General features: G+C 34.8%; 1 protein-coding gene across 4 annotated transcripts in view; it reads right to left on the reverse strand.

The window, feature by feature from the left end:
* Positions 1-1065: 1065 nt before the first annotated feature.
* Positions 1066-22660, reverse strand: part of Nmd3 (NMD3 ribosome export adaptor) — a 32318-nt gene continuing 10723 nt past the window's right edge. For all 4 annotated transcript variants that reach the window (XM_074073867.1, XM_020187104.2, XM_020187107.2 and 1 more), the window contains exons 8-16: positions 13372-13450; positions 12637-12733; positions 10028-10145; positions 8766-8911; positions 6042-6154; positions 5376-5448; positions 3908-4014; positions 2660-2730; positions 1066-2249 (exon numbers count right to left, since the gene is read on the reverse strand). In XM_074073867.1, the coding sequence (XP_073929968.1) occupies positions 2119-2249; positions 2660-2730; positions 3908-4014; positions 5376-5448; positions 6042-6154; positions 8766-8911; positions 10028-10145; positions 12637-12733; positions 13372-13450 (935 nt within the window). In that variant the 3' untranslated portion in view covers positions 1066-2118. The remainder of the gene's footprint in view (positions 2250-2659; positions 2731-3907; positions 4015-5375; positions 5449-6041; positions 6155-8765; positions 8912-10027; positions 10146-12636; positions 12734-13371; positions 13451-22660) is intronic.

A 22660-nucleotide genomic window follows, 5' to 3' on the forward strand; every position in this document is an offset into this window, starting at 1 on the left:
TGCTGGGGATTGAGCATGCTAGGGCCTTGAGCACACTAGGCAAGAGTTCTACTACTCATCCAAACCCTTAGCCTGTACATTATTCTTAAACAACTGAGTGAAAAATAACTAGCGAGCAAGAAAATAAATACCAATGAGGCAAAATGTTTCTATTTGGCAAATCTGGGAAAAGGGTATCCAGGAATTCTTTGTAGTATTCTTGTAACTTTCTGAAAATCTGAAGTTAATAGAAAAATTAAAAATAATCTTAAAAATTGTCCTATGGGTTAGAATAGGCCAAGAAAGCTGGAAATAATATACCAAGTAATCTAACAAGAGACCCAACAAGAACAGACTTACCAAAATTAAGATTCTGAAAAAAGCTCTGGCACCGACTCAGTAGTCAGCAAGGAGTGTCCTGGCGTATAGCCCAGAGTTCCTGAATTCCTGTGTTCTATCCTGGATGCTGTTAAAAGTCTCTCTCTCTCCTTCAGCTTTCTTGCTCATCAGATACTTTTGAGTATACAACAGCAGCTTCAAGTGTGGGTTTGAGTGGCTACATTAAATAATCATACTGACTTACGTATCAGTCATATTTATAAAGCTGGTTATAAATCAGCTTCTTATGCATTTGATTATACCAGCTTTGCCAATCCACATCAACTCTGGTGCAGCACTCAGAGTGCTGTAGACCCACAAGCCTCTGGAGTATGGGAACCATACTCTAAAATGTTAGGTTGATCAAGGTGTTTAACTCTGTGCAAGCTGTTGAATGATACTGTTTCCCCGTCATTTGTCTTTTCGCAGCCTTCTTTCAACTAGCAGGTTTTAATACTCAGGATGGTTTTATTTTTGTTTTAAAAACCTTGACATAAAAGAGGTGAACATGGACCACAAAATGAGAACTTGTTATGGCCATGCTTACCTTTGAAGAAGCTATTCCAACTAGCATACCACTGAGGATAGGATATCTTAGATCCACAACTTCAACTGAGTATGCATACAGAAGGGAATCACTATGGAAAGTTCTTTTACTCGTAACTTCAAAATGGGAGTCTAATCTTAAGAAGAAAATGTTCCACTCAGTACTTGCTCACTCTTTATTTAGCAATATGAACAGAATGAACTACATAGCACTTAGTATGGCACATTTAGTAAGTATGATGTTGCGTGCACAAACAGTATATCGTATTTCATTCTCAGAACACTTTAAAACCCAAGTCAAGACTCTTCCTGTGTGGAAGGCACTCCTCATTCAAATCTGATTCATGGTTTTATAAAGCAATGTACCTCATTTTTCTTTTCATCATCTACATGTGGGAATCTCATATTCTTTTTTGATGGTGATACATTCAATGACAAATTCAGAGACAGTTTCTCCCTTCTCAATTTGCAAACCAAAGTTTTTAAAGCAAAATCCTTGATAGGAAGACATTTTTATGATATAAATAGGCTAATTCCCTAAGTTGCTGACTTGAACAAAATTTTAAAAAGAACAAACTGTTATATAATCTTTAAATAACTACTCTATATTTCCTATAAATCTGCAAACATTTTAAATATATTTCTTTCTAACACCTACTTAGCAAGCTAAAGGCCCTGGGTTTGATTCCCAGCACCAGAGGAAAAAAACCAAAAACTTCTCAAGATATTAATTTTATGAAGAAACCCAAATTTTCCTGCTCTAAGAACATAAAAATTACCTATAGTGTATCAAAGTGCATAACAAGTTCTTATTAAAAATGAGTCTTCATATGCTTTTCAAATGCTAATAAAGCAACTGATGTAAAACCAATAAAAAAGCTTGTATATGCTTGAATATTTAGTCAGCACTCAAGAAATCACAAATTTTGAACTTCTGAAGCTGGCACTATGGCATGTGAAAATACTACAGTGCTTCATATATCAAAAAGCAAAGTGATACAACTGTCCACATAAATATCAAGAATAATTACATTTTCTCTAATCTTTTATTATCTTAAACTTCAAAGCAATGAAACCTTTTCAGTACTTTGAGTGAACAATCAAAATACTCTTATTTACTCAGGTTTAAAACAAATTTCTCCTATCAAAACTGGGAGTATACATTAAAAGTTTATTTTGTCCACAGATATGTAAATGGTCAGTAACATGGTCTCATTATGTCATCATTGATGCACCTTCTTCACCAGTGGCATCTTGGGAAATATGAAGGTCTTCAAGCATCTCAGCCAGACTAATTCGAGGTGCTCCCTCATCATCTGTGTCAGTTTCCACAGGAATGGTTGAATCTAAGAAAATAGGAGGAAATAAATACAAATATGGAAACACACAAAAACCTGCTCCTCTACTATCATTAGTATTATTTAATTATGCTGCACGAGAAGCACTTGTAGCTTACCTAGAACAGGCATTCAAATACTCACTGAACGAATGAACTGAATAAATGTATAAATAAATTTCCACCAGCATAGAAGCTAGCAACTGGAGGGATCATACTAGGATACAAATGATACCAAATGTGGTACAGCGAAAAACATTTTAAGTTTTACTATTCTAGAAGCATTTTAAGTTTGACTATAGCAGTTTAAGAAACAAACAATAAAAGTCAATTATGGGCATCCAAGTTTAAGATACCAAAATCTTCTCACTGGTACTATATACAACATATGGCTTAACTCAAATACTCCTAAGCACCAACCTCTGTAAATGTTCACATTTTTTCTAATTGTCTCATCTTCTTCAAGATCTTCAAGGAAATCTTGATATTGCCTACAGGATAAAGAAAGTTAAATATTTCATCTTCAGAAGAAAATGAAGTTTATGCTTTCAGTACTGCATGGTAAATGTAATCCAAGAATCACAATCTTAAAAAGGCCAAATATGAGTATTAGTTAAATACTGACAGACTTAAAAAATCTTTTCTTTCAAACTTACATGATGAAAACAGCTAAATATAAGGTGATATTATATAAGACAATGAGAAGATAACTCCCACCTCCACCCTCCCCGAAAACAATATTATGGCCAAGATGAAATACACGGACTTTTAAGACTACAAAAGAAATAGTCAAATATGTGTTTATAATTTCTGATTAATCTAACATGCTATATATTTATTTTAAATTACATTATAAGATTGTATTTTAGAAATATTGCTGTTTCCCAATATCATGAATTTTTATAACAATTTTATATAAACTTTGATTTTTAATAAATTAATGTTTCCACCATCATCAAGACCACTTTAATCACTGAATAAACTTTCTTAAAACACATTGTCTTCATTTGAGAAAGAATATATTTGATGTCAATGAGGCATTTTCTTTTCAACTCAAGTTGTAAGTATTCATCTGCTATTTGTAAAATCCACAAGGTTAACTGTTTATCAAATATTAACTATTTGACTGAATTATTTACATTAACACTGAAATTATAAGGTGGTAATTAAAGAATTACTAAATTTTCATTAAATGTCATTATATCCCTCTTAAACCAATTCCATCAATACCTTGATAAAATCCAAAATTAATACTGAGTGCAAGGATCAACTGTGTGATGCCTATTTCTCTTTCTCTCTTGCTTTCTTAGGCACTGGAGTTTGAACTCAGGGTCTCATGCTTGCAAGAGGTGCCCTACCACTTGAGCCATACGTCCAGTCCTTTTTGCTTTAGTTATTTTTCAGACAGGGTCTCACATTCTTAACTGAGGCCAGCCTTAAGACTGCAGGCGTGAACCACCATGCCCAGCCTGTTGGTTGAAATGGGGTCCCCCTAACTTTTTACTCAGGCTGGCCTCAAACCAAGATCCTCCCAATCTATGCCTCCAGCACAGCTGGGATTACAAGTGTGAGCTACCACACCCACCTGATGCTTATTTCTTAGAACATAAAAACGATTTCTCATAAGGATTTCCTCTGAGACAACTTAAGGGTTAAAGAAATCAGGACCTTTCATCATCTGTATCCATGTTTTCTCTATCTTTTGCAAGCTCTTTCAGTTTCCAGTTTCTACGACGCTGACGTTTAGTACGGTCATAACTCTTCTTGATCAATACCTGTAACAGAAATATTCACTAAGTTACAAAACACAGAAACTACACAGTAGGGCCACAAAATCCAATAAAGTTAAGAAATAAAGGTTACAAGAATGCCAGGATGTCACAAATTGGTGATCATGATTATACCTCGGGAGAAAGGTACAGAGATCAAAGGCAGTGTCAGGGGCCTTTAAGAGTTCTTCATATATTTACATAAGACTGTACTTGGGCATTAGGTATATCATCATGAAAGCTTACTAACTGAAATTTTCCAGTGAATGAATTTTTTTTTTTTTTTGGTGGGACTGGGGTTTGAACTCAGAGCTTTGCACTTACAAAGCAGATGGTCTACCACTTAAGCCACACCTCCAGTCCATTTTGCTGTGGTTATTTTGGAGAAAGGGGTTTTGAGAACTATTTCCACAGGCTGACCTTGAATCAAGATCCTCCTGATGTCAGCCTCCCAAACAGCTAGGATTATAGGCATGGGTTACCAGCACCCAGCTAAATTTTTTTAACACTCAAAACCTGTAGTTATTTTTTTTTTTAACTCAAACTTCGATTTTCAACTACCATTCACCATTCATATACCTCATTCTGAAACATCAAAAGCAGACAGTTTTTCTTTTACTCCCACTAATAAGCACTTAACAGAACTATATATAACTTTCACAACATTTTACTTAAAACACTGCTTAATAATTGTGAAATAAGTGAAAATAATTTTACTCAACACAAAATCTTCTAAGACGGCCACGATTTCCTCTTGTGACTTTGTTAGAAATACCTATTTGGATTTATACTCAAACTATCCTATTTCCATTTTAACAATCAGTTAAAGAATAACTGGGTGAGGAAAAGGTCCTTCTTTTACCATGACTTAATCTTTGCCCACAACTAAAGAAATTAATGTTTATTCTAAAAGATTAAACAAGTAGGAGACAGGGCTTTCGCAATGACTTCATTCACTATTCAGCATTCTTAAAACTCAACATGTTAGAACGTAAGTCTTTCTCCAAGAGTAGACACAAAAGATTTCCAACTGCAATTACACTTAATATTGAACAGACCTAACTCTAAATGTCCTCTAACACACAATACACATGAAATAAGCAATCTAGTTAAGAATGAGCCTGAATAAATTCTAAAGGCCATTACTTCTAGCTGCAAATCTAATGAAAATTTGATTAAAAATCAATAAAGCCTGGATTTACACCTTCAAGAAAAACAGTTTAAAATGAACACTTCTGCTTTTATATTTTAACTTCAAAATTGATTTGGTATTTTCAAAAGTGTGAATTTATGCACCTTACTCATAAGAGTTACATTAATCCTCTTTAACACAGCGGGGGGGGGGGGATAAAAATCTAAAGTCTTACCACATCTGGAATTCTATCTGAGTTGATTTTGTTGACATGCTCATCATTTAAGTTACAGTTGGCCAAATCAAACCTGAAATGCAAACATGAAAAACGTAATGACTGTCCCCTCTGCATGTAACACTTTTTTTTATGGACATTATTTAAAACTTTCTTCTAAGTCAAACACTACACGTGTCCCACTTTAGAAGTTCTGAAATGTCCTATGTAGTGAACCTGTTTCTGCAGATCCTAAAACCAAAAGCAGTGCTTAAAGCACTCTGATAAGCTCTGATTCAGAAAGAACTGTTTTATGCCTTTATAGATGCTCTCATATATGGCTGACATTTCTTAAAAGTGAGCTATTTGCCCAACGGCAACTGCATAATAAAAAAGCTACCCACTCTCCCAAAAAGCTGTAAATTTAAATCTAACTACATAAATTCAAGGCTCATAAACAAAACTCTTAGAACAAATGACTCTTGAATGATGGCTAAAATGAAACTATGGGCGTCTGCCAATACGTGGTTTCACACAGTTAAGAATGATAAAAATTAATAATAAGGCTTCTAAAAACTCTCAAATCTTTTTGGAATGAACAACTTCAGTATTTCAGGCAGCTCTGTTGGCTCTCAAAGAAAATTTCCAATGCTAATTGGCAATTTAAAATGGAAAAATAATACAAACCCCAACACCAGGTCTCCAGGATTTAGAAGATGTCCCAAATGAGTGCGACAAAAATACTGTTTATCTGTACTCATTTCAGATGTTTTCTGTACCCAGACTTCCCCGAGGGTATGCTTAAAAGAAAAGAAAATGCACTCTCTCAATAATCTAAACATAATTCAAGAAGGACCTCATACAAAAATGATATACGATATTGACTTTGGTTTTCTAATTTTCATTTTAAATTTTCCAGATCTCTAAAACACTAACAAATTATCAAATTATGAGTATGGAAAAAGATTCATAAGGAAATCACAAAAATATGTGATTGACTTTTGTTAAAATTTTATTTGAGGTTTCTATAAAACATTAGCAATGTCCCTTGAAAAAACAGAATTTTCAAAAGAAATGCTTTCTTAATAAGACTGGCCAATAGGCTGAGCAAACGGAATGACGAAAAGGCAGAAGAATCTTAAAGCAAAAAACATATTCCAAGCAATAGCTTGTTTGACACAAAGGATTCAAAAAATCAAATTTCTAACAAAACAACCTCGAAATCCTAGTGGTACACCAATAAAGAACCCAAATCTTTATCAAATTAATTCCTCAGATTAAACTATTTGTTACACAAATAAAACCCAAAGTTTGAAATTTTCAACTACAAAACTATCAATTCCCTTTTCACCATAAGATTTTACAAGCATTTATAACTAACATTTTCAAACTTCCAGGCTGGATTAAATACAGTGTATACCAAACTTTTACTAACAAAGACAGACCAAGTAAAGTGGGATCAAGAGCAAAATACTAAGTCATGACAGAATTAAGGAATTTCAAAACAAAGAGATCAAAAGACGGGTCTAAAAATTTAGCAAGAACTGGAAAACAAAACTGAGTATGAAGAGACTAAATTCTATATAACAGGATTTACTGTCTAGCTCTATGCTGCAATCTACTTATAAAAGACTTAAAAATCTATTCCACCTAAATATATTTTTGAAAAACAAGAAAGTATAACATCTTGTTATTATTCTACATTCATTAAAAATGAAGTTTTGTTTATTTTTAACCAGTTATCATTTCTTATTTTAAATAAATGCATAGAAAGTACTGTCTTCCATGTCTGCTGTTTTTTTTATTTTCCAACTTATCAAAAGTTATTTTCCTTTTAAAGGAAAAGAAATAAGCATCTTTAGTACACAGACTAGGGTATCTCTAGTATTATTTCATACTAAAAGACAACAGACTTCTATCCTTGAAGAAATACTTGATTTCAGATATGGGCTAAAAAAACATACAATGCAATTCTAGAACACTTGAATGTTGTATTATCTGTGCCAAGAAGTAAGCATGTTTACAAAGACATGAGAAACCACATCAAAAGGAAATAGGAATCATTCTGAAGGGATCCCAACTGGGTAAATATGGGGCAATTTGAGCATTTAGAAACACAAAGACTGGGAGGAGGAAGACAAAGATGTAATACTTAGTAAGATCATAATGATAATCACAAAGAAAGAGACATTAAGCTAATTTTCACCACTGGAAGTGACTCTTAGACCAACTCTTTATTCTGAAAATATGTTGAAAGAGACAGAATTAAGAATTAAAAAGCATTTCAGGAAATCCAAATAGTATTAGGTGATGATGGAAAGCTCTTAATAAAAAATATTAGCAAATAAATGCAGAAGAAATAATAGAAAGTTTAATATTTTATAACCCTAAATAAAATAATTTAGGTAAGAATTATAAACATGTCACAGACAAAAAGAAAGAGATAATATGAACTTGGTATATCCATATTATTACAGTATCACTTCACACTTCACTTGCTGGTTACACAGGGGACAAACATACCATTACAATGGAGGGATCTGGTTATCAACCTTTTAACTAGTGACACAGGCAGACATTACTCATCTCAATATATCACAAAAAGTACATGGCATCACCTTTCAAATATTCTGGCAAAAAGTATTTAACCTGAATTTAGCCAAATTATTAGGTCTACTTTCCAGTGTAGAGGAAATACAATAAAAGCAAGTTAAATGAGATCTTGAAAAAGCAGTAAGACAGGTACAAAAATTGAAGTATTCTACAAGATAAATGCCCTATTTGTCTAAGGAAGCTGGTTTCATAACAACTACCACCAAAAAAAAAAGTGAAAGGAAAAAAGATGGGAAAGAAGTTATTATTAAATAAAACATTTAAGAAGTACAATATTCATATGATGTAATATGTGATTCCCAACTGGATACTTGTTTGAATAAAACACAAAAATACTTCTGAGTCAAATGAAGGAACCTGAACATAGACTAAATAGTTTATAGGTAACAGTAATACACTGATTATGTAGAAAAATATCCTATGTTTTAGAGACACATACTGAAGTACTCAGTACTTAGTAATGATTTTCTAAAAGCCATGAACTTAGTTGGTAACTTGGTCCTCTCCTCTGTAAGAATAAAGTAAGGAAAAAATTTTTATAACAACAAAATAAACATTTAAATACTCTGTAACAACAAAAGAGAAAAAAACAATTTATCACATCGCGTAAGTTTGATAACTTTTAACACAATGACCCCATGTTTTTAAAAATGCATTGTTAGCTTAATGTGGTGCTTGCTCTATCTGGAGTCCACATTTTGGGATTACCAACAAATAAAAACAAATTTAAAAAAGAAAGAGGAACTGAAACCATAAAATGACAAAGGAAAAAAAAAAAGGTGGGAGGATGTATCTTACCTTTTTTGATATCATCCCAGCACCTGCACTGCGTTTTATATTTCGGACTATGCTGCATTCCATCACAATAAACTCTTCGAGCTGTTTGGGATGGCATAAACTATTGAAAGGATGACTCCAGAAAGTGCTCCCATCAATATCGGCAACTAAAAATAAGCACAGAACATTAAAATACAAGAGAACTCACACATTTCAACAAGTTACCATACATGTCAACTAGGAAGACGGTATACACAAAATGACAGGCATCAGATCAATACAACCACAGTGCCACCTCACTCTCTAGGACCATCACTGATTCTCATAAATGAACCCCAAACTTCTTACAGCACAAAGGAAATTTAAGGCAAACACATCTTAATAAGTTAGTATAATCAAAATGCCACAGAGCTAAGTGCCTTCTAAGATCAGATTCAAGCAGTTGTATAGTTGTTTCACATACTGGCGTTTTATTTTAGAAATGGATCAGTCATATTACCTGTGCACTTTATGGGAAATAAAGCCTAATTCTGCCTGATGAAGAATTTCTGTCAGACTTGGGCTGGGGGCACGGTTCATGAGGTAGAACACCTGCCTGCCTAGCAAGCGCAAGGCCCTAAGTTCAAACCCCAGAGCCAACCAAAAACAAAAAAAAAATTAAAAAAGAATGTCCACCCTAATACCGAAAATATATTTTTTGCTGATGAACAGTAATTAATAAGAATAATGAATGGCTTTCTGGGAAATAACAAACTGAATTTTTTATTACAGAAAACTTAAATTACAGGAAACCTACAAAATCGGAAAAAGAGATAAAGCTTCTTTCAACTGAGGAAACTTCTATCAATATGTCTTCTTAAAAAAATAATTTAAAAAGAAAATTTGATGAAATTAACTATATTTGTAAACTAAACGTCCCACTGAATTACAAAATGTCAAATGTTCCAAAATTTAAAAAAAACTATTAAAAACTAAAATTTGGCAATGACCTTAATTAATCACAAGAATTAAATGTAGTAAATAAATGTTTCAGTAAAAACTAATGGACCAAAACAAGGAAATTCATAAAAATTCACAAAATTGATTTATTTATTAAACAAGTACAAGAGTAACTAATTAAAAGCTTTACAATTCCAGTGTTTTGTAAGTATTAAACAACACTACAAATTCTATTTAGCCTTTCAGAACAATTGTTACCGAGCATGACAAAATTAACACTATAAATTATTATTATTATCATACAGGCTAAAGTTGTCAAGGCCAGTGTAGCTTCAAAAACTTACCTTGTAGAGTATTTGGATCTATGAGATGGATGGCACTGGATACTCGAATACATACACATATCTGATTTATATTTCCAAGGCTTTGTGCCAGTTTTGGAGACAGACAGACAACATTATCCTAGGTATCAGAAGTAACATTTAAAATGAAGTAGAGAATTAATTAGTTTAAAAAAATGAGGCAGATCCTAAATATCGATCTATAAAGTCATCAATGTAAACCTGACCAAACTGTACTTACCCAACCCAAGTTTTTTTGTTTTGTTTCTTTTTGAGATAGAGTCTTCCTATGTAGCTCAAGCTGGCCTAAGACTCACCCATTGCTGGGATTACAAATAGGCACACCACACCCAGCTTCAAAATGTTATTTTTCACTCGTGTACCAATGAACTGTTTACAAAAAAGAATTTGACCTTAAAGAAATTGAAAATAAGCTACACATTCTTAAGACAGACATATTCGTCTTAATTAAATATTTTAAAAATATTTCAGGGTCTATTCTCTAAGCTATTATTAAGTTTATTTCAATTTTATTGCTTTATGGATGGTTCCTATCTATATGTCTATACAGTATATTTTCTAAGCAAACAGAACATGCAGAGCAGAGTGGTTTGTAGGACTGGAATAGTGGTATACATCTGTAATCCCAGCTACCTGGGAGGTATGGGTAGGAGAAGCAAGGCACAAGAAGACCCCATCTGAAAAACAACTTTAGCAAAAGGAATACAAGTGTGGTTCAAGTGGTTGAGTACCTACCTAGCAAGCACAAGGCCCTGAGTTCAAACCCCAGTATTAGGCACCCCCCATACAAAAAAAATTTAGAGTGATTTTCTAAATCTAACTAGTGACTTCTTTTAATCTCCATAAAAAGACAAATTTCAAAAGAATAACAGATTTCTCTTAAATGACTACATTTACCAACAGGCAATAAAAAGCTTAATGACCAAAAGTCACATAAATTATATTAACCAGCAATGCAATTTTTTAAAACTGAAAAATGTAACAGGATCTGGGTTTTATATTAAGCTCTGCCTATTCACATTTGTAGACTCCACCGAAGGGGCAATTTGTGCATAACAGTTCCTACTCTAGGCCTTGGTCTTGAACTCAAGAGTTTACAAAAAAAAAATAAAAATACAGTCAGCCTTCTATATCCATGTGCTCTTCTGCAATTTCAACCAACTACTGATCAAAAAAAATTTTTTAAAGAACTACACCTGTACTAAACATGTACACTTTTTCTTGCCATCATTCATTCCTTAAACATACAGCATAACAACCATTCACATGGCATTCACATTGTTTAGGTGTAAATAATCTAGAGACGGTTAATGTATACAGGGGGATGTGAATTAGCTATATGTAAATACTTCACCACTGAGGGACTGGAGCATCTCAAGAGTTTGCTATTTTCAGGGGTCCTAGAGCCCATCCCCTACAGCTGTCAAGTAGTTCTTTATACTGTGTATTTAATACACAAGGCCTAAATGCCCTCACACCTAGTTCATATTTCTCAGATTTTGTGTCAGGAAAATAAACCAGGGATTGGGGGGGAGGGGGGAGGCAGGTATTGGTGTCCAGGACAAATTTGGACCACTGCTTGTTTTTTGTAAAGTTTTGCCAGAACATAGCTCTGCCCATTCACTTACATATTATCCATGGCTACTTTCACACAATAACAGAGTTGAGTAGTTGCAGAAGAGATTATACAACCTAAAAGCAGAAAATATTTACTAACTGGGCCTTTACAGAAAGCTTGTCAACCATGTTTTAGGTCATCATTTCCCCTGGTATTGTACTACACCATGTATTAGTGCTAACCACTTTAAAGCATTAAAGTCACTGATCTGTGTACAAATTCCAGCCTCATTATTTCATGGCTCTGTAACTTTGGCCAAGTCATCTAACCTGCCCAAGTTTCAATTCCTTATCTTCAAACTGATATGGCTCAACCCTGTTAGTATGAGACGTGAAAGAAGTGAAAGACACTAAAGTACCTGATTATGACAGTTCACAGTTATTAGTGACTCAATATCAACATACAAGTTTCTACGTGGGAAAGATGTCTGGCTACGTGTTGTTAGCACAGCATTCTATATTTAAATGTTAATAACTGTTTACTGAGTTATCATTTTTTATATTTTTGAAGCAGAGTTTTATCTCAGTACAATTAAATGAAACAATCTACATTTTAAATGTTTTATTCAGATTGTTTTCAAATAAAAATGGTTGTATGATCTCATTTCCGCAGTATTGTTTAATTTAATCTTGCCCAAATCCTGCTTGCACGTGTTCCACAAATGGCTCACTGATTATTTAAAATACAACTTCTTGTAATTCAAAGTTCCAGAAAACTGTCATATGCCCACTAGGATCACAATTTTTAAGGAATATCAACTTTTAAAAAAATGCAATAGGTCTTTGTGTCTTAATACACCAAAAGACACGATTACTTTATTTTTTTATAAGGCTGAATGTGTAACAGATCATTTAAAAATGATATTCTATACTTTTAGCCACCCCAGAAGGAAACCAGGACCTACAAATTACATATAAATCAGTTAATTTCTTGTCTTTTATAGATATGAATTAATTAAATGAAAAAAGGGTACCTTGCATATTGGAACAATTTCCACTGAAAATGTGCTTTTATAATTGTATGTGTTACTATGAATATCCTGAGAGATCAGTCTTTGTGATGCTTTGTACCTATTAAGAAAAAAAGTTAATGTAATAGAAAGGCATAGATCCTTTGATAGGCAGGAATATCAATTTTCATCAAATCAAATTATCACCATCCAAGATCTGAAACAGCTTCCTGATGCCTCCCATGACAAAGCCTAGTTTCATCTACTTGTATTCCAAAACCTTCACCATGATGATACCTATCTACTTTCAACCTTCTCTACTAAAAAGACAATAAAACAGATCCTTTCATTCAGACCAATCTACTCTTTATATAGCACCCTTTAAAAGCCATACAAATGCCCACTACATGTCTTTGTTTATGCTAACCTCACCTTTCAATATAAACTATACCTATGAAGAATTTCCCCCATCTTTGGAGTACAAATCCTAGCTCTTCTATCAATCTTCTATCCATAGTCCCATCTCTCTTATCACTTAAACACAGTTGATCAATGCCTTAGCACTACAATGTTTATCATCATGGAGTTAGAGCTAGCTTCCCAATATCCCTTAAAGTAGCTCACTCAATAAATGCTTCCTGATTATGTATGTAGTCCTACTACAATTTAAAATAGCTTAACATAAAATATTTGAGTCTGAAGAACAGATGTGACCTACATCCATCCCTGGACTTAATCACATTTGAGTTCACAACATACCTACAGGGAACTGTACACTGAAGAAATTCAACCATCTTCTGAGCATGCTGTTTTGAGGAATAGTAGAAATCCAGACCATCTTTAAAAAAAAAAAAAAGAATTCTGCAAAATAAGATTACTCTCTACTAACATGACCATAAATCATAAATAAAATTGTATTTGTGATAAGAGACTTGCATGCAGAATATGCTCATCCTTAGTGAAATGGAAATTAAAACCACAGTAAGACACTACATATATTCTCTTCTAAAATGGCTATAAACAGAAATGTCAATCAAATGTTGATGAGGATGTGGAGAAACTGGAACTCTCCAATACTGCTGTCAGGAATATAAAGTGGTACGGCCATCTGGAAACGGCTTGGAAGATTTTCATACATAATATAAACATAAATTCTACCCTTAAGTACTCAGTGAATAACACAGCTGAAGAGCTGGCTGAGGGCAAAGGAAATATACAATAGGCAGTGAGAAAAAGGTAGCTAGCTATACATAATACAGAGCTAATACAGTATTCAGAAAAAACTGTATAACCTTAGTATCAAATCAGACTAAAGAAAGCACAAGGAATTACAGTGATAAAAAATTAAGAAATAATCTACAAATAAGATTTTTTTTCAAAACAACTAAATATAGTTTTTTTAAAAAACTAACACAATGATACGAGTTTGGCAAGTCTGACCAAGGGGAGAGGGGTTAAAATGAAAAAAAAATCAGGAGCAACACAGAGGACATAGCCATAGTCATACACAAGACTGAACATTGTAAGAATACATTATGTCCAATTTTATGCCACATTTATCAATATCTAAATGAAATGGTCTCTTTTTACTGACTCTAAATGAGGAAGGCTACCTGAAAGAGATCAATGAACTAAAGGTACTTGCAAAGACTTATTCTCCAGAAGCCACTAAACTTGGAAGGCTTGCTGGGCAAACTCTTAAAAACTACAAAGGTGTTAATAAACACGAGGCAGAAGGAAGGCATACTTCCCAGCTCTCTTCAACATCATTAACATAGCCTTTGCAGGACAGGACAGAAGGGCATAGGCACATCTAAGTATGTATGTGTATGTATCAAATAAAAGCTTCAACAAACATACTTAGGGTGAAACATAAAGAGAATAATGTCTGACGTATTAGCACTCGACACTACTCTCTTCTTCTAAGAAAGTGGGGTGGGGGTAAAAACAGAAAATAGAGGAGAAACTACAGCAAAGAAATTAAATGATCTTTACTAACTGATCATTATTCACCTAGAAAATCGAGTATTAACTATAAACTACTGGTAATATTAAGAAATTTCTGAAAGACCAATACATAAAATCAATAGCTTTCTTACATATTAAGTAACAATTTAAATGTGAAGACTCCAGCTTCTAACTTAGATGGTATTCTTCTAGCAGATACATGTGTCTCTTCAATTCAACACTAAAGGCCCATTTTCACTAAAGTGAATGTTTCTCCCTCTTGAAAACGCTGACAGAAGGATCCAAGATGGTGACTAGGGCACAGAAGTGACAGAGTGAGCTCAGTGACTCCAAAACCTTGCTGAGAGGCTGGAGCCACACTTGGTGGAAACACAGCACCAAGGAGAATCAAAACTTCGACACCCTGAACCCCTAGCCTGTAGAAAGCTTCTCCATGCCACGTTACACTGACAAAACAGAAGGGGTCCCACCAGATGCCAGCTCCAAACCTGCTTGGGAGACATTCAGCAGAACAGACAGGTGAGCGCCAAGTGTCATGCAGTGTTCCCCCAGCCACCCCTGGAATAAACCAGCATCACCCCCGGGCAGAATGATGCCCCTGTCCCCCACCCAACTCCCACACAAAAAAAAAAAAAAACTGAACAATAACGAATTGAAAACTAGCACACAGCCGATCTCCTTGCTAACTATGAGTAAACAAACTGCTGCAAGGTAGTAAGGCCGACAGCAGGCGGGTGATAAGCCGCTGCCTGAAGTAGGGCAGGCAGCAAACCACACAGCTTATCTTCTGAGCCAGTGAGCAACACCCAAAGTCAAACAGCTCTGCAAAATTGAAAAACAAACAGCAAACCATCACAACACACTGACAGCAGGAGGCCAGCTGACAGATCACTGACCTTGCCCCAGAGAAAGGGGACGAGGCAAAGAAACAAGGCCCCAATAATCAAGCACAGTGAAAACCCAACTCCAAAGCAGGACAGCTGGTGGACTACAGAGCTGATCTCTGGAACCAAAGGACAGCATGCAAACTTAAACTGCCTTATCCTTCTGAGGGAGGAGCTGACCAAGCAGCTGCCTCTGAAAGACAGAAGAAAAAATCCAAACAAACACTACCCAACCACCTGGCGAGACTATGACAGAGCTTCTGCTTAAATACCAGCACCAGGACTGGATGCTAGAGGAGTAACACCAAACTAAGACTGAAATTCTATTGTTACTGAACCTGGAATTTGTTGTTTGTTTGTTTTGTTTCTTGTTTGTTCATCTCTCCCCATTGATTTCTTTGGGGTTTTTTTTTGTTGTTGTATTATTATTGTGAATTAGTTAATACTAAATTACACCCAGACCAGGGACAGAAATAGCACACACGCACTTAGCTAAAAACCCAATACAGCCACAAACCAAAATTAACTCAAGGGAAAGAAAACAGGTGACTGAAATCACCAACTAGCCTATCAAGAACATAGTTGCACAGTACCAAGTGGAGCAATGGAAAGAAGAAAAAGGGATGGAAACCATTCTCCCCCCAAAAATAATTCAATACAAGATTCAGAGGGAAATGACGAAAACAGATACCCAGTTCCAGACTCCAACAAAACAAAGCTAAATGATGCCAAGGAACCCAATGATGTCCACAAGAACATCCTGAAAGAAGAAATCCTGTGAGTAATCACTCAGAATTTCATGAAGATGTTACTAGACATGGTTAACCAAAACATACAAGAGGCACTCAAGAAATTTCAAGACACCAAAAATAAAGAATATGAGAAGACAGATACAAATAAATGAACTCATAGGAGCCCTAAACACCAAAGTAAAACAGACAACACTATAAATAAACAAATGATTAAAGATTAAAATACACAATATTAAAGAGGAAGTGACCCGTGATATGGAAATTTCAGAAAAAAGAATGAAACAGAAACACAAAACACAATGGAAGGCCACTCCAGCAGACTGGAACAAGCAGAAGACAGAATCTCAGAACCTGAAGATAAAATGAAAATTAAAGGAAAAACTGAAGAGCTATTAGTCAAACAACTCAAGACCCGCAAAAGGAATATGCAAGAACTCAATGACTCCATCAAAAGACCAAACCTGAGAATCATGGGCATTGAAGAAGGAGAAGAGGTGCAAATAAAAGGGATTTGCAATATAGTCAATAAAATAACAACAGAAAATTTCCCAAATCTAGAGAAAGTTATGCACATTCAGGTACAGGAAACCTCCAGAACTTTTCTATAGAAAAACTTTTCTATAGAAATAATCCCATGCTTTCTATCTGATCACAATGCATTAAAACTAGAACTCAGCAACAAAAACAACAGCAGAAAACATGCAAACAACTGGAAGCTGAACAACACATTGCTCAATGATCAGTGGGTCATTGATGAAATAAGAGGAAATTAAAAAGTTCCTGGAAGTCAATGAAAATGAAAACATGACCTGCCAGAACCTATGGGACACAGCAAAGGCTATCCTAAGAGGAAAGCTCATAGCCATGAGTGCATATATTAAAATGACAGAAAGATCTCAAATCAATGACCTAATGCTTCATCTCAAACTCCTAGAAAAACAAGAACAAGCAAAACCCAAAACAAGCAGGAGAGAAATAATAAAAACAAGGGCCAAAATTAATGAAGTAGAAACAAAAAACCATACAAAGAATAAATGGAACAAAAAGCTGGTTCTTTGAAACAATAAACAAGATTGACAGACCCCTGGCAAATATGACTGAAATGAGGAGAGAAAAAACCCAAATCAGTAAAATCAGGAATGCAAAAGGGGAGACAACAACAAACACCACGGAAATCCAGGGAATCATCAGAGACTACTTTGAGAATCTGTATTCTAATAAATTTGAAAATCTTGAAGAAATGGACAAATTTCCAGATACAACCATCCAAAATTGAACCAAGAGGATTATTAGTCACTTGAACAGATCTATAACACAAAATGAAACTGAAGCAGCAATAGAATCTCTCAAAAAAGAAAAGTCCAGGACCTAACTGATTCTCTGGTGAATTCTATCAGACCTTTAAAGAAGAATTGATACCAACTCTCCTTAAATTTATCCACAAAATAGAAAGGGAAGGAACACTGCCTAACTCTTTCTATGAAGCCAGTATTACACTCATCCCAAAAATCAGACAAAGATACCTCCAAAAAAGGAGAATATAGGCCAATGTCTTTAATGAACATTGATGCAAAAATCCTCAATAAAATAATGGCAAAATGAATCCAACAACACATCAGAAAGATCATTCACCATGACTAACCTGGCCTCATCCCAGGAATGCAGGGGTGGTTCAACATATGCAAATCTACAGATGTAATACAGCACATTAATAGAAACAAAAACAAAAACCACTTGATCATCTCAATAGATGCAGAAAAAGCCTTTGGTAAGATCCAACACACTTCTTGATAAAAGCACTATGAAAACTAGAAATAGAAGGAAATGTACCTCAACATTGCAAATGCTATGTATGACAAACCTATAGCCAACATTATACTTAATGGTGAAAAACTGAAACCTTTTCCCCTAAAATCAGGAACAAGACATGGGTGCTCACTATCATCACTCCTATTCAACATAGTACTGGAATTCCTAGTCAGAGCAATTAGGCAAGAAGAAATAAAAGGAATACAAACGGGTAAAGAAACTGTCAAAATATCCCTATTTGCAGATGACATGATACTGTATCTTAAAGACCCAAAAAACTCTATGCAAAAACTCCCAGACACCATAAACAGCTACAGCAAGGTGGCAGAATACAAAATCAACTTACAAAAATCATTAGCTTTTCTATACACCAACAACGAACAAATTGAGAAAGAATATTTGGAAACAATTCCTTTTACAATAGCCTAAAAAAAAAAATCAAATATCTAGGAGTAAACTTAACAAAGGATGTAAATGATTTCTACAAGGAGAACTACAAATCCCTGAAGAAAGAGATCAAGCAAGACTACAGAAGTTGGAAAGATCTCCCATGCTCATGGATTGGTAGAAATCAACACAGTAAAAATGGCTATAGTACCAAAAGCAATCTACATTTTTAATGCAATTCCCATCAAAAGCCCAATGACATTCATCACAGAGACTGAAAAAAAAAATCTATCCTAAAATTCATTTGGAAACACAAGAGATCACGAATAGCCAAGGCAATACTCAGCAAAAAGAGCAATGCTGGAGGTATCACAATACCCAACTTCAAACTATATTACAAAGCAATAGCAATAAAAACATCATGGTACTGACACAAAAACAGATATGAAGACCAGTGGAACGGAATAGAGGACCCGGATATGAATCCACACAGCTGTGTCCACCTTATTTTTGACAAAGGCACCAAAAACATAAGATGGAGAAAAGACAGCCTCTTCAGCAAATGTTGCTGGGAAAAGTGGTTATCTGCCTGCAAAAAAGAAAGTAGACCCATGTTTATCAACCTGTACTAGGATCAGCTCAAAATGGATCAATGACCTTACTATCAGACCCGAAACTCTGAACTTAGTAAAGGAAAGAGCAAAGAGTACTCTGGAAGCAATATGTATAAGCAAGGACTTCCTCAATAGAACCCCAGCAACTCAGCTACTAAGAGAAAGGATGGACAAATGGGACTTTATAAAATTAAAAAGCTTCTGCACAACAAAAGAAATGGTCTCTAAACTGAAGAGACCACCCACAGAGTGGGAGAAAATATTTGCCAGCTATACATCAGACAAAGGACTGATAACCACAATATACAGGGAGCTCAAAAAGTAACTGAACTCCCCCAAAATCAATGAACCAATAGAGAAATGGGTAACAAATCTAAACAGAACTTTTTCAAAAGAAGAAATTCACATGGCCAAAAAACACATGATAAATGCTCACCATCTCTAGCCATAAAGGAAATGCAATTCAAAACCACACTAAGATTCCACCTCACCTCTGTTAGACTAGCCATCATCAAAAACACCAACAGGTGTTGACAAGGATGTGGGGAAAAAGGAACTGTTGTACACTGCTGGTGGGAATGCAAACTAGTGCAACCACTCTGGAAAACAATAAAAAACTAAACATAGATCTAGCATATGATCCAGCAATCCCACTTCTAGGGATATACCCAAAGGAATGCAACACAGGTTACTTCAAAGGCACCTGCACACCCATGTTTACTGCAGCGCCATTCACAATAGTCAAGTTATGGAAACAACCAAATGCCCCACCATTTAATGAATGGATCAAGAAAATGTGGTATGTATACACAATGGAATTTTATGCAGCCATGAAGAAGAATGAAATCTTATTATTCGCAAGTAAATGGGTGGAACTGGAGAACATCATCTTGTGCAAGGTTTGCCAGGCTCAGAAGACCAAAAATCCTATGTTCTCCCTCATATGTGGACTTTAGATCTAGGGCAAATACACCAATGTTGCTGGACTTGGGTCACCTGCTAAGGGGACAGCACATACAGGAGGAATGGGGATAGGTAGGAAACCCAAAACTTTGAAAGTGTTTGATGTCCTAACTGCAGAGGAGTTAATACAGTAACTTTAAAATGACAAAGGTCAATATGGGAAGGTGACCAGGAAATAGTGAAGAGGCCTGGTAGAAATGAATCAATCCGGGTTGTAATACACTTGTGCATGGAAGCAATGCTAGGACTCTCTCTGTATAGCTATCCTCATCTCAGCTAGCAAAAACACTTTGTCTTCCTTATTATAGCTTATGTCTTCTCTTCAACAAAATTAGTGATAAGGGTAGAACAGGTTCTGCCTGGAAGCGAGGGAGGAAAGGAGGGGAGAGGGTAGGGGTGGGGGACAGGGAGAAGTAGTCCCAACAATGTATGCACAAATGAATAAATGAATAAAGGAAAAAAAAAAAAAAACACTGAAAAAATAAATAAATAAAATGTGAAGAAAAAACCAGGAGTGTCACACGCCTGTAATCCCAACAACAGGAAGGCTGAGGCAGGAGGATCATGAATTAGAGGCCAGATTGGATACCCAGTGACACTCTGTCTCAAAAAAAAGAAAGGTAATGAAAAGAGCGGCTATCCACACGTAACAGCAGTGTAAATTATTTAGCCAAATTCCAACAAGAGATATTCAAATCTTTATGAAGAACAATGAAATGTCCCTGAAATATAGTCCAAGTACTGAATAAACATAATTATGTGCAAGTCAGGTTCTAAATGCTTTACTGGGAATAGCCCATTTAATCCTCGCAATATTCCTGAGGCAGGTGCTTTTATTATCCTCTTCATTTTACTGATAGGAAAACTGAGGTTCAGAAAAGTTAAGTAATATTCTCCAGGTCATATGGTAAAAACTTGGTGGAATAGTTTTCAAACCAATAGAATTTGGTTCCAAATCCATGCTTTTACTATCAGTCAAGAAAATTTCACAAAAAATCCCCCAAGAGGGCAACTAATTAAAACTCGTATGTTAGAAGCAATGAGACAAAATAAAGTGTAGAAGTAAATAGTACCTAGATAAGAAAAGAGATTTTGTGTCAGTGGGAAAGGACAAAATATCTACTAGATAGGTACTGAGACAATGAGTTAATCTTCTGGGGAAAAAAAAAATTCTACCACATTAAAAATTCAAATATAAAATAAAGTTCTACTTTTTTAAAAATAATCTTGGAAATTATAAGATACAAATACCATAAACTATAGCTAAATATCACTAAAGAACAATTAAAAAAAAGACACTGCCAAAAAGTATAGAGAATGAGACTGATATCCTGAGTAACACGAACAAAATAAATTAGAAAAAAGTAGATACATGAAGAGTAAGAATAGATGATTCACATTAGAAACAAAATGTCTAACATACGTATGAAAAAATGTTACCCCTCATTAATAAAGAAAATGCAAAATTAAACAAGATAACATTATTTTGTCAACTAGAACAGCAAAAATCAGTCTTATCCAGCATTGGCACTCTTACCGGTGATGGAAAGGTACACTGGCACTATTATGGGGACAATCTAACAGTATATATCAAGATTTGACTTTTGCATACTCTTGTCCGGTAATTTCAGATCTTCAAATCAATCCCAAAAAACACTACATACATACAAAGGTATTTATTACAGTGCTGTTTGTAGCCACAAAAAAGGAATAACCTCTAAGCCCATTCATAAAGAAATAAATCAAAATGTGCACTGATTAATGAATACCAGATAGCAATTAAAAATAATGAAACAGAACTGCATGCAATCTAATGGAAAGACTTCGGAATGTTAAATGAGACATCAAAGTTACAGAACATTACAGAATGATCCCATGTGAGGGAAATCATCACTACTACCACAATTTACATAGAGTATCTTGTTTTACCTCTGGGCACAAAGGCTGATAAAGGTAAAGTGGAGGTCCTTTATATATACACTTCCACATTTAAATTTTTATGATTATTATTTTTAAAATAAAGTTACAACAAACAAATAATAAAAAGTTTCATTTAAATCAAACCAAAAAGCAGTAGAGAAAAAAAAAACAAACATTAATTACTCTGAATGGAAGAAGGGTTGCTAAATCTGTAACGCTATTGGCTTTGAAAGCAATTACAAAATATATTCAACTCTTGGTACCAAAACATCTGTATGAGGATACTCTAGTCATGGTGATAAACTATCATAATAGTGTTCTGCTTCCTTAGCTACAGTATTTGAGTCTCTATATTCAAAAGATTTACTCAGAACAAAGGTGTATTTCTATCTGGTGGCTATCCAGTAAGGCACCTTATCCACAGTAAGTACTCACTAAGCTGTTTCGCCAGTTTAGACTATTAGTCATGAGTCTACTGGCAATACACTCAGATCTGATGCAAAGCTTAAAAGATTTTCTCCTGATGACATAAATGGTATTAACTTTTTTCCCCACTTAAAGGGCCTTTAAATACTTTTCTCAGCCCAAAGGAGATAAATAAATGACATATGAGTAACAGTGGACTCATGGTTATAAAATAAGAATACAACTCAAGCATTTGGTCATTCCTTCAAGTATAGCTATCTCTAAACCTGTACCTTAGAGACTAGGAAAACAACATCTAGCAGTAGTAAACTTCATCCAATACTAT

The sequence above is a fragment of the Castor canadensis genome, chromosome 5 (assembly GCF_047511655.1).
Source record: "Castor canadensis chromosome 5, mCasCan1.hap1v2, whole genome shotgun sequence".
NCBI lineage: Eukaryota > Metazoa > Chordata > Mammalia > Rodentia > Castoridae > Castor > Castor canadensis.